Genomic DNA, 25,162 nt, shown 5'->3' on the forward strand with positions numbered 1-25,162 from the left:
ATATGCATTTCTGGATTCGCCCATACGTGCTACATGCCCTGCCCATCTCAAACGTCTGGATTTAATGTTCCTAATTATGTCAGGTGAAGAATACAATGCGTGCAGCTCTGTGTTGTGTAACTTTCTCCATTCTCCTGTAACTTCATCCCTCTTAGCCCCAAATATTTTCCTAGGAACCTTATTCTCAAACACCCTTAATCTCTGTTCCTCTCTCAAAGTGAGAGTCCAAGTTTCACAACCATACAGAACAACTGGTAATATAACGGTTTTATAAATTCTAACTTTCATATTTTTTGACAGAAGACTAGATGACAAAAGCTTCTCAACCGAATAATAACAGGCATTTCCAATATTTATTCTGCGTTTAATTTCCTCCCGAGTGTCATTTATGTTTGTTACTGTTGCTCCAAGATATTTGAATTTTTCCACCTCTTCGAAGGATAAATCTCCAATTTTTATATTTCCATTTCGTACTATATTCTGGTCACGAGACATAATTATATACGGAGTTGCTATAGTCATATAAACCTGTATTTTTCAATCAATTATTTTAATAAGGGATAAAGAAAAGTAATAAAATTGCACTTTTGAGCTTCCTTATTAAAATCTTAATGACTGTGTCTAAAATACTGATATTATGACCACATTGTCAACAAAACACATCACTAATAATAATAATAGTATTAATAATAGTAATGGTTTCTTACCCTATGCAGGTAACAACTGATGCGATAGCAACAACGTGTTTACAACACTCACCGAACTGACAAGTTAGTGTTGGTTGCTTTATCAGCTGTGGTAGAGCATGCCAGCGATCCACAAGGCCGCTAAATCTTCATCCAGATAACATTGCTGTCAGAAGAAATTAATGGTTAGTTTCGCCCTGCGTCTATTTTATCCCTAACGAAGGGTTAATTCGCGATATACACAACCGTCAGACAAGTGGTGTCATTCAGGATTAATTAAATTTAATAAATTCCTAAAAATGTTTTAGATTTCTATTATGGGACAAACAATTTCTGTAGAACCTTGTGAATATAAAGGTAAACTTCAAGGCTACCTCAATATTGTTCGAGCGTGAAATGACCTATTCTTGTGACATATTAGACGGCACCTCGTTCACTGAAATAGAATTTTTACAGTCTGTGCACACGTCGCTGTTTTATTATGCATACGTCCGCCATAATGGCAATAATACTGGCACGACTGAAGTGATAAAAGCAGTTCAGCTTATTTCTCTTAGGAGACTACTTGAATTGAAACGTCATCATCATCAACATTTCACGGCTTAAGCCATTTAGGCTCGTTCCGGTCTCATAGATTTCAATTAAAAAGTTGTATCCATCTCTTCCTTGGCCTACCAACACTTCTTCTACCCTCTGGATTATAATCTAAAATAATTTTTGGTATTCGGCCTGGTTTCATACTCTGAACATGCTCCTTCCAATTGTTCCTATCTTGCTCTATTTTATCCATCAGTTTAAAAATACTGTAGACTATTTAATTCATTCCTGATATCTTCACTTTTTCTTTTACCCAGAAGTGTGCAACCGGCTACACTACGTAAAAACCTCATTTCAGCTGCTTCTATAGTTTTTTCTTCTTTCTTTGTTAAAGTCCAAAATTCACTGCCATACAGCAATATAGGTACAGCCATAACTTTATATAATTTTAGTTTGGTTTCTCTTCTAGTGTATTTCAGGGATCTCTTTATTGTGCCACATATAAAATTAAATTTACTAAGTTTATTAAAAAGATCTTCCTTCTTAAAATAGGAGATATTGCAGCCTAGACAGTTAAAATTATTTACTTGCTCAATAGGTTTCCCATCCAAAATAATTTTTGCTCGTAAGGTATCTGGCCCTTTAAAAGCTAAAACTTTAGTTTTCTTTGTTGATATATTAAGATTATAATTTTAAGAATATTACTTAGTTGAAATGTGGCCTTCTGTAAATCATTTTCTGAGCTAGAAATGAGAACCTGGTCGTCAGCAAAAAGTAATGTATCTAATATTTGTTCTTGTATTTTAAAATGTGAATCTAAATTTGTCTGCCAATGAAATATGGCATCGTCAATAGAATTGAAACGTAAAACAAATATTTCAAATATTCGTTTACTGTTAGCTTGTAATATATAATTTCCATATTTTCATGGCATATTATCACATTTGCCAGTAAAAATGGCGTTTTTACATTTTAAAACGTTACAGTAAGACATTCTTTGCTCTTATACTTTTTGAAAGAAATATAGCTCGCACACTTCCAACATGAAAAGAATTTCATTGTCGCAAATACAATAATATATTCATTTTGACACCATTTTAACGATACAAGTTAATTGTGACCACCTCTGTGGTGTAGGGGTCAGCATGCTGGTCTCTTACGCAGAGGTTAAATTTCCTGGTTGATGTTTTCAGGATTTTCCCTCAACCGAAAAGGTAAGCGTTCACTACATCGTATCGCACGCATCGGACGAATCGCATGGATCGGAAAAAGACTATCTTTGCTGTAATTGTTATGCAACCGCGTTCACTACATCGTATCGCACGCATCGCCTCACGGCAAATCCGTCCACGTTTCTCGGATGGGCAACTTTTCCCATGCGTGCGATCATGGCCTTCTTTAATAAATCAATTTTAATTGGTCAACTGTTACTATTATGTTGTGCCATGTTCAGTGTCGCGCCAAAATGGCAGACGGAAAACTCATTTCGCGTGTAGAAAATTGCGAAGAATTATATAATTTGAGGCGTTCCCATTACAGTAATCAAGTCATTTCTTGCAAATATATTATGTAACCAATATTTCTTTCGTTTCTTCCTCTTCAATTAAGACGCATGAAGCAATTGCAAATTCTTATTCGCTAACAGACGTAATTAATAGACCTAACCTCAACTCCTTTGCTTTCAGTAATGTCAATATCGTACGACGTCATGTTTTAAACAGCTGATAGGGGAATCCGATGAGGCGATGAGGTGGAGCCGTTACAGTGAACGCACTGCACTTAAAATATCCGTTGCGTGCGATTCATACCCCCGAACTAAATTCAGCTTGTTTTGCTATTAGATCTATGCAAAAGATAGTAAATATCAATACCTTAAAAACAATATACTTTGCATACTTCCACTCGGTAATGAGTTTTGGAATAATATTCTGGGGAAATTCCACAGATAGTAACAATATGTTTCTATTACAAAAAAGAGTAATTAGAATAATAGTAGGTGCCAAATCTAGGGAATCGTGTAGGACTATTTTCAAAAATTACAAATAATGCCCATGGCTTGTCAGTATATCTTTTCATTAATAGTCTTCCTCGTATGTAATCGTGAAAACTTTGTAACTAATTCAACAGTTCATAGCATAAATACACGTCAAAAAATGACTTTCATACTCCATCGGCAAGTCTATCGTGCTATCAAAAAGGAGTGCGTTATATGGCAGTAAAAATTTTTAATAACCTCCCTATCGATATAAAAATTGAAACTCAAAACATAAAATTATTTAGGGCCAAATTAAAGAAGTACCTAATTTCTCACGCCTTCTATTCTGTAGGAGAATTCATGACATTCAATAACACTTCATGAAATTGATACTAAAACTCTGTGTTGTACTAGTAGACTATATTGTAAATCTCGTCTGTATATATTTCATCTAGACTGTGACTATAAATTAAGATTTTATAATAGTATTAAGTTGACTTGTTCCATATTCTAGCTGTAAGCATGTATGAATACCATGGAATGTTAATAAATACAATACAATACAATAGTGCGATACGATGTAGTGAACGCTTACCTTTAGGCAAATGCCAAGAAATTTTGGCCACAACATCCCGGCTTCATTCATCACCAAAATCATACTCATAACAAATCAGTAATACATCTACAGACGTCATCTAGTTCACAACAATATAACCATTCTCAACAATAGTACACAGGCCTTCGGATTTCACACAAAAAATTGACTCGCGATATGACCAGAGATGTTAAAGCCAGTATAAATAACAGCCACAAAAAATAATTGTATCACTGAAAAAATAGTCATTTTAATATTCTTTCGCCTTCACGCGAAGAAACTTACGACACTCATTCACATTTTTTATGAGATTAATAAAAATGCATTTATTAACAGTATCTATCTTCAGTATTATATAGTTCTTGGAAGAAATTTCTAGTTCGACTTCAATCCATTCGCTTTTAGGTAAGCTGCGTTTAGGAGAGGGATGTTTGCTGCCCTGTCCGCCCCTTGTTGCGTCCTTCCCGGCTGCGGGCGCTGAGTCCTTGAGTGAAGTGGCGCTCGATGTCCTCGAGGGACTTGCCTTCCGTCTCCACAAGCCAGAAGTGGAAGAAGGCGTAGGCCACGCAGCTGATGACGCCGTAGAACCAGAAGGCCCCGTGCAGCTGGAAGACCCGCTCCGTGTCCAGGTACGTCTTGGAGGCCAGGAAGATGAAGAAGTAGCAGAACGCCACCGAGATGCCCACTGACAGGCCCCGCGTCCTGGAAAACGGTCCACAAAAAACACTCACTATAACATAGCCTTGTTTCTGCTGTTTTGACATGTGAAGAATTCTTTTCTGAGATGATGATGATGATGATGATGATGATGATGATGATGATGATGATGATGATGATGATGATGATATTATACAGTGACACTGTTTTGTTTAGCCGCGCGTTTATCATTTTCCCGTCGCCCGCCGCTAGGAGCTGTCTGCGGCCAAGCGGCCACACGGTCTACCCAGCGAATAGGGATTATAAAGAATGGACACTTCGCGTCGGTACCTTTGATGTAGCCGGACTGATTTCAATGACCTTCAAGCCAGCTAGAGCGTGAGATTCTGCTTTCTCCCTACAGTTGGCGCTGACATCACACCAGCTAGCAGTCGACACAGCGGAAATATAACACATATAATTAATACATCTAGGTACATTATGTACCCAAATAAAATAAATTGGATCCATAAAATAATAAATCCGTCATTAATTGTAATGTCTAGACTCTAGAGTTCCTTTATAATGAGAGTTGATACGTTGACCTCAACAACAATTGAAATATGTAATGATTTGATAGCACTGAAAATGGAAAAACGAAACTCTTATGAGAAGTAAAACCATATCCCTATGTTATATTATATATAAATATTAATCGAATTTTATACATAATTTTATAATGTATTATATTATTTTATAATATAATTTATTATATCTGAAATATAAAAAATTATTATTACAACTAGTTTGTCACTGAGAAATAAGGGAAAGCTGTTAACTTGAATTTATTTGAAGCAAAGCGTTACTGGGTTATGCAATAAGGTAAGTGATGTTTGGATCCTGTGTTTCAACTTTATTCTCAATTATTATCTTTGCATATGCTCGATTACACTAACCTCTAGCACTTGAAAGTGGAACTAAACGCCGCCACACAGAGAAACAAAACACAGGAAAATTCGTTCAGTGTCCATTCTTTATAATCCCTATTCGCTGGTCTACCCAGCGAATAGGGATTATAAAGAATGGACACTTCGCGTCGGTACCTTTGATGTAGCCGGACTGATTTCAATGAACTTCAAGCCAGCTAAAGCGTCAGATTCTGCTTTCTCCCTAGAGTTGGCGCTGACATCACACCAGCTAGCAGTCGACACAGCGGAAATATAACACATATAATTAATACATCTAGGTACATTATGTACTCAAAATAAATTGGATCCATAAATTAATAAATCCTTCATTAACTGCAATGTCTAGACTCTAGAGTTCCTTTATAATGAGAGCTGAGACGTTGACCCCAACAACAATTAAAATATGTAATGATGTGATAGCACTGAAAATGGAAAAACAAATCTTTTACGAGAAGTAAAACCATATACTTATATTATATTATATACAAATATTAAACGAATTCGATACTTAATTTTATAATATATTATATTATTTTATAATATAATTTATTATATCTGAAATATAAAATATTATTATTACAACTAGTTCGTCACTGAGAAATAAGGAAAAGCTGTTAACTTGAATTTATTTGAAGCAAAGAGTTACTGGGTCATGCAATAAGGTAGCCGATGTTTGCATCCTGTGTCTCAACTCTATTCTCAATTATTATCTTAGCGTATGCTCGATTACACTAACCTCTAGCGCTTGAAAGTGGAACTATACGCATGCGCACAGAGAAACAAAACACAGGAAATTTCGCTCAGTGTCCATTCTTTATAATCCCTATTCGCTGGTCTGCCGGCACTGAAACCATTGTTGCCAACATATCGCTCTAAAATCTCGCTAACTTTTCAACAAAAAGTAGCTAAATCTCTCCAAAGTAAAATATCCCCAGAAATGTCGCTAAAAGTTAATAATAAATATCACTAAATAAAAATAAGAAAAAGAGACATATGCGGAGAAAAATATAATTTCCTCGTCGTCACCCTCTTCTGCGTAGTCTGGTTGTATTGTTGACGGCTGTGATGTAGAGGTGGAAGGTGTGGGAGCAGCCGATTGTGAATACACTGCACTTTAGCCACTAATTGACACTACACTTTCTGGCAAATTGTATCACTTTTTAAATCTTATATTAAAATATATTAAAATCAGCAAAAACTACAGTCTTATTTGCTTCACACGAACTGTCGGCACTCACTTGCCTCGTGTCATCATGAGAACGTAGAACACTTTTTTGAAATTTTTGTTTGTATGTCTGTCTGTCTGTCTGTCTATATGTATGTTTGTTACCTTTTCACGCGATAATGGCTGAACGGATGTCGATGAAAATTGAAATATAAATTAAGTTCGTTGTAACTTAGATTTTAGGCCATATGGCACTCAAAATACTTTATTTAAAGGGGCCTGAATTAAATAAATCGAAATATCTCGCTTATTATTGCTTTTTGTGAAAAATGTTACATAACGAAAGTTTCTTTAAAAATGATTTCCGATAAGTTTTGTTCTATGTAAAATTTTGATAGGACTGATATTTAAGGATATACAAGACTTTTAAAATAACAATACAATACATTTTCACCGCCGCCTCAGATTATAGCGTTGTTGTTCCTGCAGTAACTCCTATGTGCAAAATATAAAATTTTTGAGTAGGAAGAAAAACCACATTTATTCATTCCATGGCAATGGTACATAGGAGATCGTGAATTCTTACATTTTCGAAAGAAAGAAATGTAATTACATATCACTGTTTATGCTGTATCAATATTTTAGTTATTTGAAGGGTTCAGAACCATAGTGGGCCAAGCGCATTTACTGAAGACGTAGAAAACAATGGTTAAAATTAAGTTATTACCATAATTCAATGGAAACATATAACAAGTAATATAAAGTATACACATTGAAACTAAAATATGTCAGTCTTCATTAAGTATGGTTGCATGTAATAATAATTAAGAAACATGTTAATGGAATTGTCATTGCACCAAATGAGTGGTCTCTGGATCAAAATGATTGCATTTTAATATTTTTAATACAATTTAAATTAAGTAACATATTAAACGATTTATCCTTCTATCAAGCACGAATGTTCCCTGGATCAAATGTCCTATTTTAATTATGTAATTACTTTATATTTATTTCTAACGGGTGCAGCGGAGCGCACGGGTACGGCTAGTAATAATAATAATAATAATAATAATAATAATAATAATAATAATAATAATAATAATCAGTGGCGTACGCAGAATTTTGTGACGGGGTGTCATTATTAAAATTGTTTAGAATTCACATTATCGGTATCTTAAATGTTGTGTATTACTATTATTAAAAATGAACTGTCAACTGCACAAAACGTTACATGTTAACACCAATTATTTTTGGGAAATCGAAAATTACCAGAAAAATTTTGGCTACAGATTTATTATTAGTATAGATTAACGGTCTTACTAATAAAAACTCTATATACAGACGTTTAACTGTCTTATACTTATACAATGAGTAGCTCGTTTATAAGTCGTGTGTAAATTCCTTACTAATAATCACTACATACGTCGTGTATAACAGTATGACTGTTACACGGCTACGTCATAGTTTCGTCATTACTTTGTTACGAAAGGTAATAGAATATCTGAGGTTCTCTATTGCATCCGGTAGAGCGCTCTAGTGTGGCGTGTTAAATATTGATAGTACAACTGGCTCTAATCGATTACCACACTACATTTTGTTCAAAGAGTACAAGCTACAGCAATATTATTCTTATTATTCTGTGCTCTTTGGTTTGTTCTTCTGTGGTTACAAGGTAACCATCATCATAAAATGACAGTCGATACGAACAGCTGTTAGAGGGGCGGCCATTTTTTCTCTATATACAACGCTTAAACAAGGGGTTTCGTGTATATAACTACTGCAAAGCAATTCCCATTGTATAGTTACAGCCTGTTTATACGTCCATCGCTTATTCACGGTTTATTAGTAACATTTTCTGTCTCAACTCTGCATAAGTCTCGTATAAAAACTATACACTGTTTATTAGTAAGACTGTAATTGGTTAGTTTATTGTTGCGGTAGCATGTTCCAAACATTTTGCGATCGCTCTGATGCCGCCTGAGGATCAAATAACTGGTCGAGGCAACATTATCTGCGTTCGAATCTCGGCCGGTCGTTTTAAGACTTCACTGCGGTACTCTCTAATGCAGTGATGTCAAAGCAAGCGCATTTTTCTGACCTCGACGTCGTGCGCGGGCAGCAAGCGCTAAGTATGGAAAGAGGAAGAGTTGTGTATATGAATAAGCAACCTGTTGGATTAAGAAAACAGTGGTGCACAAACTTCAAACGGAACATGAAATTTTATGTCGTTATTTTTATATGGCTTCTTTCTGTTTAATATTATCTATATTGTCATTAAAACAAAAGTACTAACACTGATTTCTTAATAATGCACTTGTGTTTTAAATCTTAATAACATAATAAAGAGTTAAGAAGGAATATTCACTTAAATTACATAGTAGTATAATATTATACTGTATTAAGTGGATGAAACACATCATTCACAAAGAAAGTGATATTCCAAATAAAGAGATTGAGTATGACATGATAAGTTGGAATTTATATTGATGGTATCTTTAGCCTTACAAAAGTAATCAATAAACTAATCAAAACAATATTACAGTACAAAGCAAAGTTACCTAGGTACTGTATCTGTTTTAAGTGTAACTAATATTACATAACAAAACTCTTATCGCATTATGCTTTTAAGGTGATATTTGTGAGCAACTTCCTATCATCAGAATATTAAATTATTTTCTCGAAATCTGCTGAAGCTATAGAGCTGACATTTTTACAACACATGGGCACGTATCTTTTGCTTGTGATGTAACAGTAGTTGCTTTGTTAATTCATTTCCTTACAAACAATTTCCATGCGAATATTTTCAAAAATTTCAATACACTATCTTCAGTAATACGTATATACGGTATATTAGATTTACGAAAACATTCTGTAAGGCTACTAAATAAATAGGGCTATACCTGAAAATTTCACTTTTCTATACGAAAAGTTGAGAAAATATTTCTTTTGAATAAAAAAATCAAACTTGTGAAAAATGAGCATTAAAATTAAAACTTACATTCTTGTAATGCAGTTATACTTCTCAGCCAAATCCAAAAATTAACATGGATATAGTTTTAATAAGTTCTCTTCCCTTTATCTATTGAATCAGTGCTGGCCATCTCTGAATATAGCTCGACCAAGCGGCATATCGGCATATACCACCTCTTTCGTCTGTCTCTTTCCTTTCCGCTGTAAAGCGCTCAGGCTCTCCTGGACTCTAAAGCGCGCGCTTGCTCTTGTGGGCATCAATTGACATGCCTGGTCTAATGTTTCAATATGGAGGAGTTTGAGAAAATCCTGCAATAGCTTCTATCTCTATCTTATTGAAGTTATCTCGACATTTATCCGGAAATTTTGAAGAAAGTCAAAGTCACGATCAGGAAATTTAAAGTCATGAACGAACCCGTCGATTACAAATACAACGCGGTGTAGCCTACCTGAAGGGGTAGACCTCCGAGATGAGGATGGAGGGGATTTGCTCCACGATGCTGTTGCAGAACGACAGCAGCACGAAGAGGACGAGGGGCACCCACGTGTAGGCCAGTGCCCCGTCGTCCCCCAGGGGGCGGACGTAGGCGTACACCCCCAACAACAGGGCCGCCACTGCGCTGATAGCTGTGCCCACCAGGGAAATGAAACGCTTGCCGAGCATGCGCACTGACAGCATCAGCAGCACCGACCCCACGAGCCCGCAGCCGCCTGAAGCCACCTGCAAGACATGAGGAATTATGAAGGCGCTGGAGAAGAAGGCGAAATGACTGGAAGGGAAAATATCAGAAATAGAAGAAAGTAAATATGTACGAGGGTGATGAAAATAGAAATAAGAGTGGAAAAGAAAATAGGATGTAGAGATGAAAAAAGAAGGAAACAAGGAAATACAGAGTGAGTAAAAGTATGGCACAATGCATGCAATTTTCTTATTTCTAATCTTATGAAGAAGCTATTTATACAAAAGTTGTAAGGTATCAAAGAAGGAATATTTTGAACATATTTTCAAATACTATGTTTTTCATTTATAGAGAGTGGGCCAATGAGTCTATTTTTTTTAATGGCACCATGTACTTATTTCTTCATTTTTGGATTCTCTAGGTCTCAGTACGTACAAAGTCGTATTCTTTTTTTTTACCATTTATAAACTATTGTTTTTTTTTTAAATTACCTCTCTTGATGACAATGTATGTATACTGAATAAAGGAAAATTTTCAGTGTATCAATTTCAGGAGGCCTTGGATTAAACAATTGCAGACAGAAGCTAATAGAAACAAGTGAATAAAGCTAATGAAAACAATTGAATAACAATATTAATATTATTTAAATTTATAATTTAAAAAAGACTCATTTTAGGATGTGCACCATTGAAATTTAACTGCAATAGTAATGCAATACATGGATTTTAAAGCAAGAAAACCCGTTAAAACCAAAATTAGCGTTGTTGTGTTGTATCATGTGTTGATTAACTTTACAAAAGGTGCTCAAAATGTCCCCCATTTATTGCCAAACAATGCATAAATCTGTCTTTGAAATTGTTGAATGTTTAACCATTGTCATTCAATTGTTTTATTTTCTTTAGTCATTTGTTTCTATTAGCTTTTGTCTGCAATTGTTTAAGCCAAAGCCTCCTGAAATTGAAGCATCAGAATTCCCCTTTATTCAGTACATTAGGCCTATACATTGTCATCAGAAGAGGTAATTTTTATGTAATTTTCTAACATTTTTTAGTCATTTTGTAGGTAATTTTTAGGGGTTTTTAGATCGGCGATTTTAAAGTTCTCAGACTTCCGCATATTCATTAAAGCGCATTTGCTACTACACTTTCCTTTCGTGTGGATTTCTTTATGTAGGCCTATTAATTTTCCACAATGTTAGATCTAATCCATTATCTCATATTACGAATAGGAGAAAGATGAAGACAACGACAAGAATGGATAAACGGTAAAGGAGAAGAGTAGACCTACAAGTGGACAGACGAAAAGAGTAAAAAGGAAAAGCAAATGAGAGGGACATTTTGAAGAGCGTGTGAAATGGAGTGAGAAAGATAAGGAAAAAATAAAAAAAAAAAACGGAGAAAGGAGAAGATAATAAAAATAATAATAAAATTTGATATAATTGTAGTTATGATAACGATGATCGTGGTGATTATGGTGGTGATGGTGTTGGAATGGGAGAAGAAAGTAATAGTAATAATGTTAGAAAATTACATAAAAATTACCTCTTCTGATGACAATGTATAGGCCTAATGTACTGAATAAAGGGAAATTCTGATGCTTCAATTTCAAGGAACTCATCCGCTAAGATGTGAACTTGTATTAGACAATAATATAATTGAACAAGTAAATACATTTAAATTTTTAGGATCATCAATATCATATATTAAAGAGGTAGATATTGGAAATAAAGTTGAAATGTTTTCAAAAATATGCGGAACAATTAAAAGAACTTTAAAAAAATAAAGTAAGAAAAGATACGATGATAAAATTTTATAAAACTATGGCAGTTCCTGCAGCTCTATATAGTAGTGAAACTTGGACAATGACAAGTAGAGATAAAAGTAGACTACAGGCAGCAGAAATGAGGTTTTTAAGATCAGTTCTGGGAGTCACTAAAAGGGACAGAATCAGAAATGAAGACATGAGAAATCAATTACAGATTTTTAGCCTAAATGAAGGAATAGACCATCATAGACAAAAATGGCTAGATCACGTAGACAGAATGGATGAGAGAAGATACCCAAAGAAAATATTAAATTATATACCAGAAGGAAAACGAAACATAGGAAGACCAAAAAAAAACGATGGAAAGACCAATGAACTAATAATTTGGAGCGCGCAACAAGCCTTTGTAGGGCTTAATGCATGAAGAAGAAGAAGAAGAAGAAGAAGAAGAAGAAGAAGAAGAAGAAGAAGAAGAAGAAATAGGGAAAACAATATTAAATCTAAAATACATCGCAAATTGACTAACCGTGAACCACTCGGCTGTGACTGGCATCTGGAACTGACGGAACACGTGCACCATGAATGGCTTGATGGACGTGAGGCCGGCGAAATGCACGAAGAAGAAGAAGGGCACCACCAACAGCAGAGGGCGCAGGGTGGGGGGGCGCAGCAGGTCGCGCACCACCTTGACCACCTGGAACTTCTCAGGCGCTGCCACAAGGCGCAATTATATAATTAAACTGAATGAATATATTTCAAGTAATATGTTTAGTTCTTAATAAGTGTGACATTTTCTTATGTAAATATTCGCGCGCAGCATTTCAGACCAGTTTTTGACTACAATATTGGGTGAAAAATTACAAAACAATCGAGGATTAATGAAAAGATACGATATCTTTAATATGAAGCTTCAGATTTTATTGTTATTTCTAATTTTTGTTCAAGATAAGTATTTCCATTAAATGCAGCGCGTGAACTCTCCATCTGTGTGTGATATTAGCAACAGTGGCGTAGCGTCAATGTAAGCTAAAAAGCTCAGCTTCTCCAGTTAATAATAATTTCATAGTAAACCTGCAGTTTATGGAGAAAATTATTTATTAATTTTAATAGAATTTATATTTACGCGTTAAATATTGTGATGCCGCAGCTCAGGATGATTTGTGATGCAGCAGTAAACAAGAAGCCTGCACACACCAGCTTCCAAGCAGACAGGTTTCTCCTGTGTAATCCACCCCGCAGATTTCCCATCCCTTTCTAACTAAACTATCCTGGTCGCAAGGCTCGCAAGAAGCTAGCTTTAACATTTAAAATAAGTAGTTTCCGAGTTATCGCTTTTCGTCAGTTGTGTTCAGTTGAAGTGTTAGTGTGCATTGTGGCTGATATAATAAATGAGCGAAATAACAGCTCCTGACACTAATTTAATTGAATTTTGTTAGGTCAATTGTATTATCAAGACTGACTTACGAACAAAAGTGTGATTTAAAAAACAAATGACCGACTCCCTTGCTGTCAATGAAGGACACAACCAAAAGACACACGCATACTTACGTAATGATACTAATATTGTGATTTCTTTAACTATGACAGGGAGTGAGCTAATGTTAAGAGATATGTGTAAACCATGAAATCATATTTTACTACGTATCATTTGAGGTCATGCCTTATTGGTGTTACTTACGATGTTCCAACCAATCTTAGACTGCTGACTTGACATTGACTACTATTTATTTTAAGACTGTATTTTTGTAATACGTTTTCTCATATTGTATGAAAGACAATTTGAGTTAGCTTCCCCTGCTCAAAATTTCATGCTACGCCACTGATTAGCAATAAATTTCACCTTGAAGGACTGGCAATTTCATTTAATTCGAATATTATGTTATTGTACTCCTCCGTATCACCGCCACTGGTGCTGTTGCAGTTCTAAAAAAATAGTGGGTAAGCTCCATGCTTTGGAACTTATTAATAAGCCTACATTTTTTGTTATCCTATGACCTATTGCATTCTTTCATCATACCACGGTCATTATTAGAGAATTTCCAAATTACGGATTATGTTAAAATAACGTAGAAAATAGGGATTGGATTTCATAACTCCTATACTCGTACGTTGAATTGCAATGCTTTGACAATATCAGCGGATTATAGGTTATATGCACCTGCACCTGTATTCCTTTTAACCTATGTATCAGACGACGTGAACATCTTTCAGAAAATGTTTCAGTATGGCCTATAAATTTATTGGTCCAAACTCTATTGATATAATATGATATAATATAATATAATATAATATTAGTACATTATGCAACGAGCCTATAATGATAGTAATTAAGAATCGAGTATGGATATTTATGAAACGAGCGCAAGCATTCCCAGATATACATCACTCAATGATATCATTAAAAGATCTCTGACTTCTTGTGGCATCCTGTCTCTTTTGGAACCACCAGGTATTAGTCGCGCAGATGGTAAACGACCCGATGGTCTTACCTTAATTCCATGATCTAGAGGAAAATCTTTAATTTGGGACCCCACTTGCGTTGATACTCTAGCTCCATCTCATTTGCCGAATACCTCCAGACGCGCAGCATCTGCTGCTGAATTAGCCGTGAAGAAGAAAGTCAATAAATATGCTCATCTTTTAGACAATTATATCTTTGTCCCCTTTGCTGTGGAGACCTTCGGTCCTTGGAGTCATGACGCTAAAGTTTTGGTATCTCAAATCGGCCAAATTTTGATCTCCATTACTGGTGATCGCCGATGCACTACTTATTTGCGTCAACGTTTAAATATTGCTATTCAACGCGGAAATGCAATGAGCGTTTTGGGTACTCTTCCAGAGTCCAGCCCTTTGGACGAACTTTTTCTCCTGTAATTTTTTTTTATCTCTATGTAAAAGTTTATATTTAGTGTAATTGTAACGACGAAAATATTGTTAATCCAATAATTTTTTATTTATTTTTTTCATCAGTGTATATTATTATTGGGAGTGTTTTTGTAAGTAATTTTATGAGGTTGTTATTGATATGCTGATAAATTATTTGTAATGATATTTCATTATATAACATATTGCAGTAATAAGTTTTAAGCTAGCTTCATTTTGTAGTTCTGTGGTGCTCGTCAGTTTCTTGTTGTTTTAGCTTCTTAATTACCATTATAGGCGAGTTTCATACGACTTTTTATGCTCGACCATATTTCTAACTTGAAATTACCGGTATTCAGATGTATACATTTTATTTGTAACTGACAAGATCGGAAGTGACCTTGTTCTAGGTCATGAATTGTGAGATGTGCGCAGACGCGAAAGTATTGATTTTTTCCGAGGAACAATAATGTCATTGATCTTGACGTAGTCCCGTTAAACTTGATAATATTATAATATTATAACCTTGATTATTGAATTCGACATTGAAAAACGAGATGACAAATTGAATTTATTTGAATATTATTTACAATTAACGCTAATTATTATGGTAACAGAACATAACCTTCTGCGACAGTATTGGATTTCCAGCCTCCGTGACTTTTCGCTAATTCTCTTTCGATTGCATATCCGAGAATAATCGACACTTGCGGTTTTATAACGGTACAAAGCTGACCTGTCATTGGCTAAACAGTTGTAACCTGAGTCGTCATTGGCTGAAAGACCTGACCTTTAATGAGTAGGTGTACTTTAATGAGGTCCATTAAAGGTCTGCTACCAGGTGTATAATTACTACATTTCGGCATGGTCGAGCATAAAATATAATATAACAGGCGTTTGACAAGTCATTTGACCTCTTGCACTCCAATATTTTTCAAAGATATTATCATGGTCAGCCACTGAAGCACAGATTTTGAGGTGTTCCGAATCCATTTCTTGGTTTGAGTTGCACAATGGACAGTTAGGGGACTGATATATTCCAATTCTATGCAGGTGTTTGGCCAAACAATCATGGCCTGTTGCCAATCTAAATGCAGCTACAGACGATTTTCGTGGTAAATCGGGAATTAACTGTGGATTATGATGCAGAGAGTTCCATTTTTTCCCTTGAGATTATGTTATCAAATTTTGTTTGTTGAAGTCTAAGTATGTATATTTAATAAATCTTTTCACAGAATAATACGTAGATTTAGTAACAGGTCTGTAAGTAGCAGTGCTGCCCTTCTTTGCTAAAGCATCCGCATTCTCGTTTCCCAGGATTCCACAATGGAATGGTATCCATTGGAATACAATATAATATAATATAATATAATATAATAATGGGTGATTCAGACCATCTGTAAATCATTTATTTCGGAAGCTAGTGCATTAAAATTTTCGAAACAGAAATATTTGTAACTAAAGTACGTGTGAACTTTCACTTCAGATTGATTTGATCAATCAGCCCTAACAGAAAATAGGGTCAGTGGCGTATCACTTTAAAATTTCAAATGGGAGTCGAGGTCAAATAGAAGTACCATTTGATTGAGCTCTTCAAAACAAACAAATTTCATAGTAAACGTTTTTATCAATTCCTACTCTCTCAATGAGAAATTGCTCCCCCCCCCCACTTGCATACAATCACATTCATTCTTTTAATTCCAAGCAGTATTGGATACCAATAATATTTTAGTGCCATACATTTTTCAAAAGTTGAAATGGGATGTAAAATATATTTAAAATCGAACGGATACAAGTTCTGTCATAATATAAAATTTAATAAATGATATTATTTTATTATTTAAAGCGTTCTAGAATAAGGGGAACACACCCACCAAAGTTCGGTTTCTATTTATTCTGCTCACCTGCATCTTTCTCGTCTTTGACGAACGCGGGGCTGAGAACGGAAGGCTTGGCGCTGCTGTCGGTCACTATAATCTCTGGTGTCGCGACTTGCGTTTCAATTTTTTTCTTTATCTTTGTTTCCTCGTGGTAACGAATTAGTTCCGTGAGTTCCTGCTGCACGGCGCTAGGTTGCACCCAGCCCCGAAGGCAGCACAGCGCCTTTTCCGCGTCTTTTATCCGACCCCTGGAGATGAGCCAGATCGGCACTTCCGGAATCTGCCGACACAAAATGTGAAATACAATGCATTCAATTTAAAAGAGAACTGACTGCACAGTTACGAATACATAACTATGTGTTCATTTTTGAATGGGAGCTTTCGTCCTTGTTTCTATAGAATTGTGACTGATCGTTTATTTATTTATTTATTTATTTATTTATTTATTTATTTATTTATTTATTTATTTATTTATTTTATTTATTTAACCTGGTAGAGATAAGGCCATCAGGCATTCTCTTCCCCTCTACCAGGGGATTACAACTACAATATTAAGAATACAATTATAATTACAATTAATATTAAATTTACAATTGCGCTAAAAATCAAAGTACTGAAAGATTAACTGACTAATAAAAGCTAGACAGTTTATTGTAAAAGTTAAGAAGAGAGAAAATTTTTTTATTAACTAAGTAAACCTACTCTACGCAGTAAGAAAATGCTTAATAAGTTTGCTTTTGAACGCTACTAAATTCCGACAGTCTCTGATGTCACTGGGTAGGGTATTCCACAAGCGCGAGAGCGAGATTGTGTATGATGATGAATACGATGATGTCTTATGTGTTGATATTGCTAGTATGCGGCTATTTTGCGTGCGTGTGAAGAGGTTATGATATGATGACAGGTAACTGAAACGGGAGGCAAGGTAGGTAGGTGTAGAGGTGTGAAGGACTTGGAAAAGGAGAAAAAGAGAATGAAAATTTCTACATTCGTTAAGCCGTAGCCAGTTTAGAGTTTGGAAGGATGGGGTAATGTGGTCAGCTCGACGGACATCGCAGATGAAGCGAACACAAGAATTATGAACACGTTGTGATCTTTGCGACTGGTTGACATTGAGGTCGGTCAGTAGAGAATCACAATACTCGAAGTGGGGCATTACTAGTGTTTCCACTAGTTTTTTCTTGAGTGATAGCGGGAGAATTTTCGAATGATGTTTAAGGAATGTAGTATAGAAAGCACGTTTTTTGTAATATGGGTTACTTGGTTATTCCAGTATAAATGCATATCAAAGTAAACTCCAAGGTTTTTAACACAGGAAGCAAAAGGGCTTATTGTGTCATTTAACTTGACTGGAAGAGCAGGAGTAATGTTACATAATAGACTTGATGTCCCACTAGGATTGCTTGTGATTTTCTTTTAACCCTGTACTCTTAACATACACTTGGTTATTTAACAACACTGTATCAACTATTAGGTTATTTAGCATTGATGGGATTAGTGATGGTATTTGGCGAGATGAGGCCGAGGATTCGCCATAGTTTACCTGGCATTTGCCTCAAGGTTGGGGAAAACCTCGGAAAAACCAACTAGGTAATCAGCCCAAGCGGAAATCGAACCCGCGTCCGAGTGCAACTCCGGATAGGCAGACAAGCGCCGTAACCGAACTGAGCTACGCCGGTGGCTATAGATATATTACTTTTAATAATTTCTCTTGAAACATTTTCGTTGATTTAGTCAGCTATCTGTGTGTGTAGGTGCGTGCATGTGTATTTATTTTTCATAACTGTTAACACATTTTATTTATTTTGCTCTGTCACATTTCTATTTACTATTAAGTGTGGCACAAAAAGATTTCAGCATAGTGCTTTTCACAGTTGAAAGCAGATTGTTTATTTTTTTAACTTTGTTAAATTTTTTTTATTATTTTAAATAATCTATTGATCTATCAGCGCATTTAGCGCTATACAGATCATTTCTAAATAAAATATAAATACAATACATGACACTGAATTGAGGGCAGCCTAGATTGGGCTCCTCAATGGACAAAAATAATTGTTAATAAATAATTATTTACATAGGTTGGTGTGATGATAAATTTTGTTTATGATATGAGGTCCATTGGAAGTCGGCTCTTGATTCTGGTGGGAAATGTGGATTTCCTTCCGAGAGAGTAGTGGATGGCGCCTGGAACATTTTCTAGGTTGTTATAGAACTTCTTAGCTTGTGAATGAATAAACTGATTGTGTCAATACCATACTGTGTGACGCCTCTTATCTGAAAGTCAAGTAGGCCTACTCGCCATTAGATAAAAAATATAATTACACCAGGCAACAAAGTAAGGAGGGGGGGGAGGGAGGGAGCCGAAGAGTTTCTTCCACTAATTTTCAACCTAAACAGCAGCACCGTTCAACGCTCACCTCTCTCAGTAAATTAGAGATGACTACTGTTGTTAGGTCTATGATACGAAGTAGACACTTTGTCTTTGTGATTAGTATGGTGCAGAAGTCTTCCAGAACCGAATTACAAATAATGTAATGGAAAAATGAGAAACCTATGATGCTCTAATTAAAAGAAACTGGCTCATAGACGCTTTATCAACAGAAACACAAATAACCATACAATCCAGCTCTAGTGGTTGAAAGAAGTAGACACCAACATGAAATGAAACAACTACAATTAACACGTCCATAAGTCAGAGCATTTGAAAATTAAAATAAGAAGTAAAATACCGAATTTAAAATTGTTGTACAAAACACAACAAAACAAAACGTTTTAAGCAAAACCACTCAGAATACAACTCTCCCTTCGGATTCGGTTGCCCGAACCTGAACGATCATCGATGAGTTCAAAACGCCCTAAGGAATTTCGAACTCTGCCTCACGCTCAGGGAAAGTTGTTTCTACTCCTCATCGTGGTTGCAACCGACTCAACTGTTGAAAGTCCAGTCAGAGAATGCGTACTACAGAAATGATCCTGTGAAGTACGATTCTAACTTTGTATTCCTACTTCAAGTCTTAAAAAGGGTTTCAACTGTGTTTCAATTGCGGGAGATAATTCTTTCAAACTATAATTGCTCTTACTGACATCTAGCGGTAGGAAGTTTGCACTGCTAACGCAAGGGACAAAGATCAATGTGCTTGTAGATGGCACCACTTACCATGCACAAGCAAATGAATGTGGAGATAGGAATCACTGTACTTATGCCAGCGGCTGTTCGCCAGAATGTCAATGTGCCAAGCAGGTACTGCATAAAGAAGCCCAGCTGATAGAAGATACCTGAAACATTGCATCACCTCTTTGTCATAGTTATACATGGCCATGATGCACACCTCCTAAGCGCTTGCTAGAGCAACACTATTACGTTTTACACATTTTATTAATAGATTATAAACAGTCACGCGTATTAAATGTTGACATTAAGAAAGAGAACGGGTTCAAAGTACCATTACGTTATATGAAAAATATGTAACGAATATAAACCATAGAGTAGGCTATACTTCAACGGTCAAGTTTTTATTAACGGAGTGGATTTCTACATTACGCAGGGTACCCAATCACTTACAGAATGATCTAAAATTGAAACTTATGCTATATTAAATACAAACTAAATTATATTCTGTAAGTACCGGTACATAGTAGAACATAAGTTATGGACATTTACAAAAAGAACAAATAGGCCTATAATGACATTCCTGTACCACACCAATAAAATTAGAATGGAAATAATGAAAAATAGATGATAAAATATTACTAGCATATGATACGAAGCGTTGTAGCCTATTCTGTCACCTTGCAGTCGTATAATTTCCAAAACATAGACTATCAATGGCGCCGACTATAATAGGACAAGAGGGCATGTGTGTCACATGAATTGAACTGTGTGGGGCATGGTCCTACTTGAAATATCAGTCGAAATTATTATTATTATTATTATTATTATTATTATTATTATTATTATTATTATTATTATTATTATTATTAACCATCATATTATTATCAGAATAACGTAAAATACATTATCCTCACATCTGTAATTTAGCATGTAAAGTTCTTATTCTTTTCATTTTTCTGAATTTCAATGTATAGGCTCATTCACAATGAAAATTAAACATAACGTAAGCGTTAATTTAAGAACATAAACATTACGGTAAAATCAAGAAGTCATAACATCATTCACGATGGGAACATAAACATAACAGCAAACATACTTGGTAACCATGGAAACATAACAACGACGCCATTTCCTCATATTCTGTCGTATACTTCAGCGCTGCACGATTGTGTTCTGTTTGCAAATCACGTAAGCATAAGCATGAAAGTTTGAAGTTTGCAAACTTTCATGTTAACGTCTTACGATAATGTTTATGTGAATCATTGTGAATGATCCCATTTGGTAGCCTGGGCGCAAACTTCTATGTTTATGTTACGGTTATGTTTAATTTTCATTGTGAATGGGCCTTATGTCATGCTAATTGTTGGGTGTAATGTGTTATAGCAGCGTTTCTCAAACTATGGTCCGCGGACCACCTGTGGTCCTCGAAGTCTGCCCTTGTGGTCCATCAAAAAATACAGAAGAAAAAATAAAATTCAAACGAATTGCGTATTACATTATAGCTGAAAATCTCAGAGATTGGAAATTACACATGGCAATCGCTTTCACTTTTTCTCCCAATACTGACATTTTATGAAATTTATTACCCTACCCGTCTATCCACTTTCCACTCTACTGTCAGCAACAAAAGAGGGATTTAAAGCACTATGAACGTGGTGTTTCTCTCCATATTTTCCCTGCACTTCTGGGCTGCACCTGTAACCCAGCCAGGGACCATCCGAATTCATTACAGGGAACCAAAGTACCGAACCTTTTCATGTATTTATGACTTTAAATCTTTCTTAGTGGTACACGCTAGTAGTTGTCTATGTCTCCGTTAAATAGTGCCCATTATACATACTGAAAAACTGGCTTCGATCCGGATCTTTGAAAAGAAAGGAACGTGATGATACGCTTCAATTGGGCTCTGCTAATAGTTCAGAAGCTGTGTGTGAAAATATTAATATCAGTGATTCTAGTGCTATTAAAGAAAATAGTCATTCAAATATAGGCCTAAAACAACTGTGTAAGAATCGACAGGCTCAGTGATCTCACTAATGTGAGTACCAACATGTATATATATATATATATATATATATATATATATATATATATTTAGTAATAAATTTCTTCTAGTAAGATTAACTTAATTAGCTAATACTAATATAACATTAATTGAATTAAATTAATTTTAATTATTAATTATAATTTAAAGTTAGGAAAGTTCAGGATAACACAGAGGGTTTGGAATTGAACGGGTTACATCAGCTTCTTGTCTATGCGGATGACGTGAATATGTTAGGAGAAAATCCACAAACAATTAGGGAAAACGCGGAAATTCTTGTTGAAGCAAGTAGAGCGATAGGGTTGGAAGTAAATCCCGAAAAGACTAAGTATATGATTATGTCTCGTGACCAGAATATTGTATGAAATGGAACTATAAAAATTGGAGATTTATCCTTCGAAGAGGTGGAAAAATTCAAATATCTTGGAGCAACAGTAACAAATCTAAATGACACTCGGGAGGAAATTAAACGCAGAATAAATATGGGAAATGCGTGTTATTATTCGGTTGAGAAGCTTTGACAATGAATTACATAAGCATAAACTTAATCTTAATCATAAGACGTTAACATGAAAGTTTGCAAACTCCAAACTTTCATGGTTATGTTTATGCGATTTGGAAACAGTACACAAGCGGAAAGCGTGTTTTCATTTTTGTTTAACATCTCATTGGCTTTGGCTACAGGCAATATTTTGATCTATTGGCCGTGATGATAGCTAGGCGCGCAACATGGAATCATATGACGAACAGTTGATTATTTTACATCTCCGTTTCTTTGATTTCAAGTATTGAAAGCCATATACTGATGCCATTGTAGTTATCTAGTCTTCTGTCAAAAAGTCTGAAAGTTAGAATTTATAAAACAGTTATATTACCGGTTGTTCTGTATGGTTGTGAAACTTGGACTCTCACTTTGAGAGAGGAACAGAGATTAAGGGTGTTCGAGAATAAGGTTCTTAGGAAAATATTTGGGGCTAAAAGGGATGAAGTTACAGGAGAATGGAGAAAGTTACAAAACGCAGAGCTGCACGCATTGTATACTTCACCTGACATAATTAGGAACATAAAATCCAGACGTTTGAGATGGGCAGGGGATGTAGCACGTATGAGCGATTCCAGAAATGCATATAGAGTGTTAGTTGGGAGGCCGGAGGGAAAAAGACCTTTGGGGAGGCCGAGACGTAGATGGGAAGATAATATTAAAATGGATTTGAGGGAGTAGGATATGATGATAGAGACTGGATTAATCTTGCTCAGGATAGGGACTAATGGCGGGCTTATGTGAGGGCGGCAATGAACCTTCGGGTTCCTTAAAAGCCAGTAAGTAAGTAAGTAAGTAAGTAAGTAAGTAAGTAAGTAAGTAAGTAAGTAAGTAAGTAATTCTAATTTAAAATATAAATATACTGGTATTAAAATATGCTACAAAATTTATAAATTTTCTTTCGAAGGAAACAAGAGTAAGGTGGTCCGCGGAAGTGTTCTGACTTAAAAAAGTGGCCCCCACTTCAAAAAAGTTTGAGAAACGCTGTGTTATAGTATGTGATTTAGCTGCATGTGGCAGCACTAATACAGTTGGTCCTTCGTTCTGGAAGGTTGAGACAGTTTGGCGTCAGTTGAACAAGAGACGCTAAGAACTATTTACATAGCCGGGTCGACGAATGTGGCTCTTGACATCGCTTACTAAATTATGTGGTTATACAGTCTACTGCCTGTATATTTTGGCAGTAAATCTTCTAAATTGAGGCGATCACGGCTCCACACTAATGTTAATCAGCCGGTGCATACACACCTTTGTTTATATGACACGTGACCAACATCTAGTATGCTATAGTAAATGTACCATTAACCTTACGTCCACGAGACCGAAACTGCCATGCCTGATAACACTTACTTACTTACAAATGGCATTTAAGGAACCTGGAGGTTCATTGCCGCCCTCACATAAGCCCGCCATCGGTCCCTATCCTGAGGAAGATTAATCCAGCCTCTATCATCATATCCCACCTCCTCAAACCCATTTTAATATTATCCTCCCATCTACGTTTCGGCCTCTCCAAAGGTTTTTTTTTTCCTCCGGCCTTCCATCTATAACACTATATGCATTTCTGGATTCGCCCATACGTGCTACATGCCCTGCCTGTCCATTTCAAACATCTGGATTTAATGTTTCTAATTATGTCAGGTGAAGAATACAATGCGTGCAGTTCTGCGTTGTGTAACTTTCTCCATTCTCCTGTAACTTAATCCTTCTTAGCCGCAAATATTTTCCTAAGCACCTTAGCCTCAAATACCCTAAAGGCCCATTCACAATGAAAATTAAACATAACGTAAACATTAACATAAGCACATAAACATATGCCACAAACTTAAGTAGCCAAGGCCCATTCACAATGAAAATTAAATATAACGTAAACATAACACGTGTGTGGAAACAAACATACCGAATCAACAAAACTACAGAATCTATTACATAAAAATGGAGAATTGCACAATGACTGACGATGTAGCTATTCAATTTATGTTTCTAATAACTACAATGGCATCAGTATATGGCTTTCAATACTTGAAATCAAAGAAACGGGGATGTAAAATAATCAACTGTTCGTCATATGATTCCATGTTGCGCGCCTAGCTATCATCACGGCCAATAGATCAAAATATTGCCTGTAGCCAAAGCCAATGAGATGTTAAACAAAAATGAAAACACGCTTTCCGCTTGTGTACTGTTTCCAAATCGCATAAACATAACCATGAAAGTTTGGAGTTTGCAAACTTTCATGTTAACGTCTTATGATTAAGATTAAGTTTATGCTTATGTAATTCATTGTGAATGCTTTCATTAAATAACATGGACACAAGATTTTATGCTTACGTTATGTTTATGTTTAATTTTCATTGTGAATGGGCCTTTAGTCTCTGTTCCTCTCTGAAAGTAAGAGTCCACGTTTTACATACAGAACTGGTAATATAACTGTTTTATAAATTGTAACTTCCAGTTTTAACTACCACCACCACCACCACCACCACTACCAGGGTAATGACAATGAAATGCGGGTGTAACAGTTTTGCATAATATAATCGAAGGCACAAGTCGCAATGAAGACTACACTCGTCTTGTTTTCCTTCGCCGTGGTGGCTATCCCTCATCACATATAACCAGGCTTCGAGACTTCGGACCCAATAGAGCAGTTCAGTAGGAAATCCGCATAACGGCATACTGAGTATAGTGGTAAAACGTACAGTGAGTGGGGGTACTGTAGAAAGAATGCTAACAAATACGCAAAGGAA

General features: G+C 35.7%; 2 protein-coding genes and 1 non-coding gene across 5 annotated transcripts in view; all 3 read right to left on the bottom strand.

Annotated features, from left to right (window-relative positions):
• LOC138708839 (facilitated trehalose transporter Tret1-like) overlaps positions 1-1,476 on the bottom strand; it is a 40,031-nt gene extending 38,555 nt beyond the window's left edge. Inside the window, exon 1 of one of the 3 annotated variants that reach the window (XM_069839072.1) lies at positions 760-1,473. The gene's annotated coding sequence lies outside the window, so the exon portion shown is untranslated. Of the gene's footprint in view, positions 1-707 lie in introns of all 3 variants that reach the window. The other 2 variants (XM_069839071.1, XM_069839075.1) reach the window with 2 other exon arrangements.
• A 2,544-nt stretch (positions 1,477-4,020) lies between these two features.
• LOC138708841 (facilitated trehalose transporter Tret1-like) overlaps positions 4,021-25,162 on the bottom strand; it is a 46,593-nt gene continuing 25,451 nt past the window's right edge. The window contains exons 5-9 of the mRNA XM_069839076.1: positions 19,876-19,994; positions 16,743-16,998; positions 12,503-12,687; positions 9,982-10,253; positions 4,021-4,495 (exon numbers count right to left, since the gene is read on the bottom strand). Of these exons, the coding sequence (XP_069695177.1) occupies positions 4,210-4,495; positions 9,982-10,253; positions 12,503-12,687; positions 16,743-16,998; positions 19,876-19,994 (1,118 nt within the window). The 3' untranslated portion in view covers positions 4,021-4,209. The remainder of the gene's footprint in view (positions 4,496-9,981; positions 10,254-12,502; positions 12,688-16,742; positions 16,999-19,875; positions 19,995-25,162) is intronic.
• LOC138709669 (small nucleolar RNA U3) lies at positions 19,500-19,708 on the bottom strand. Its single transcript, XR_011334991.1, has one exon. It is a non-coding gene; the product is annotated as a small nucleolar RNA U3 (small nucleolar RNA).

This window comes from Periplaneta americana, chromosome 11, assembly GCF_040183065.1.
Source record: "Periplaneta americana isolate PAMFEO1 chromosome 11, P.americana_PAMFEO1_priV1, whole genome shotgun sequence".
Taxonomy (NCBI): Eukaryota; Metazoa; Arthropoda; class Insecta; order Blattodea; family Blattidae; genus Periplaneta; species Periplaneta americana.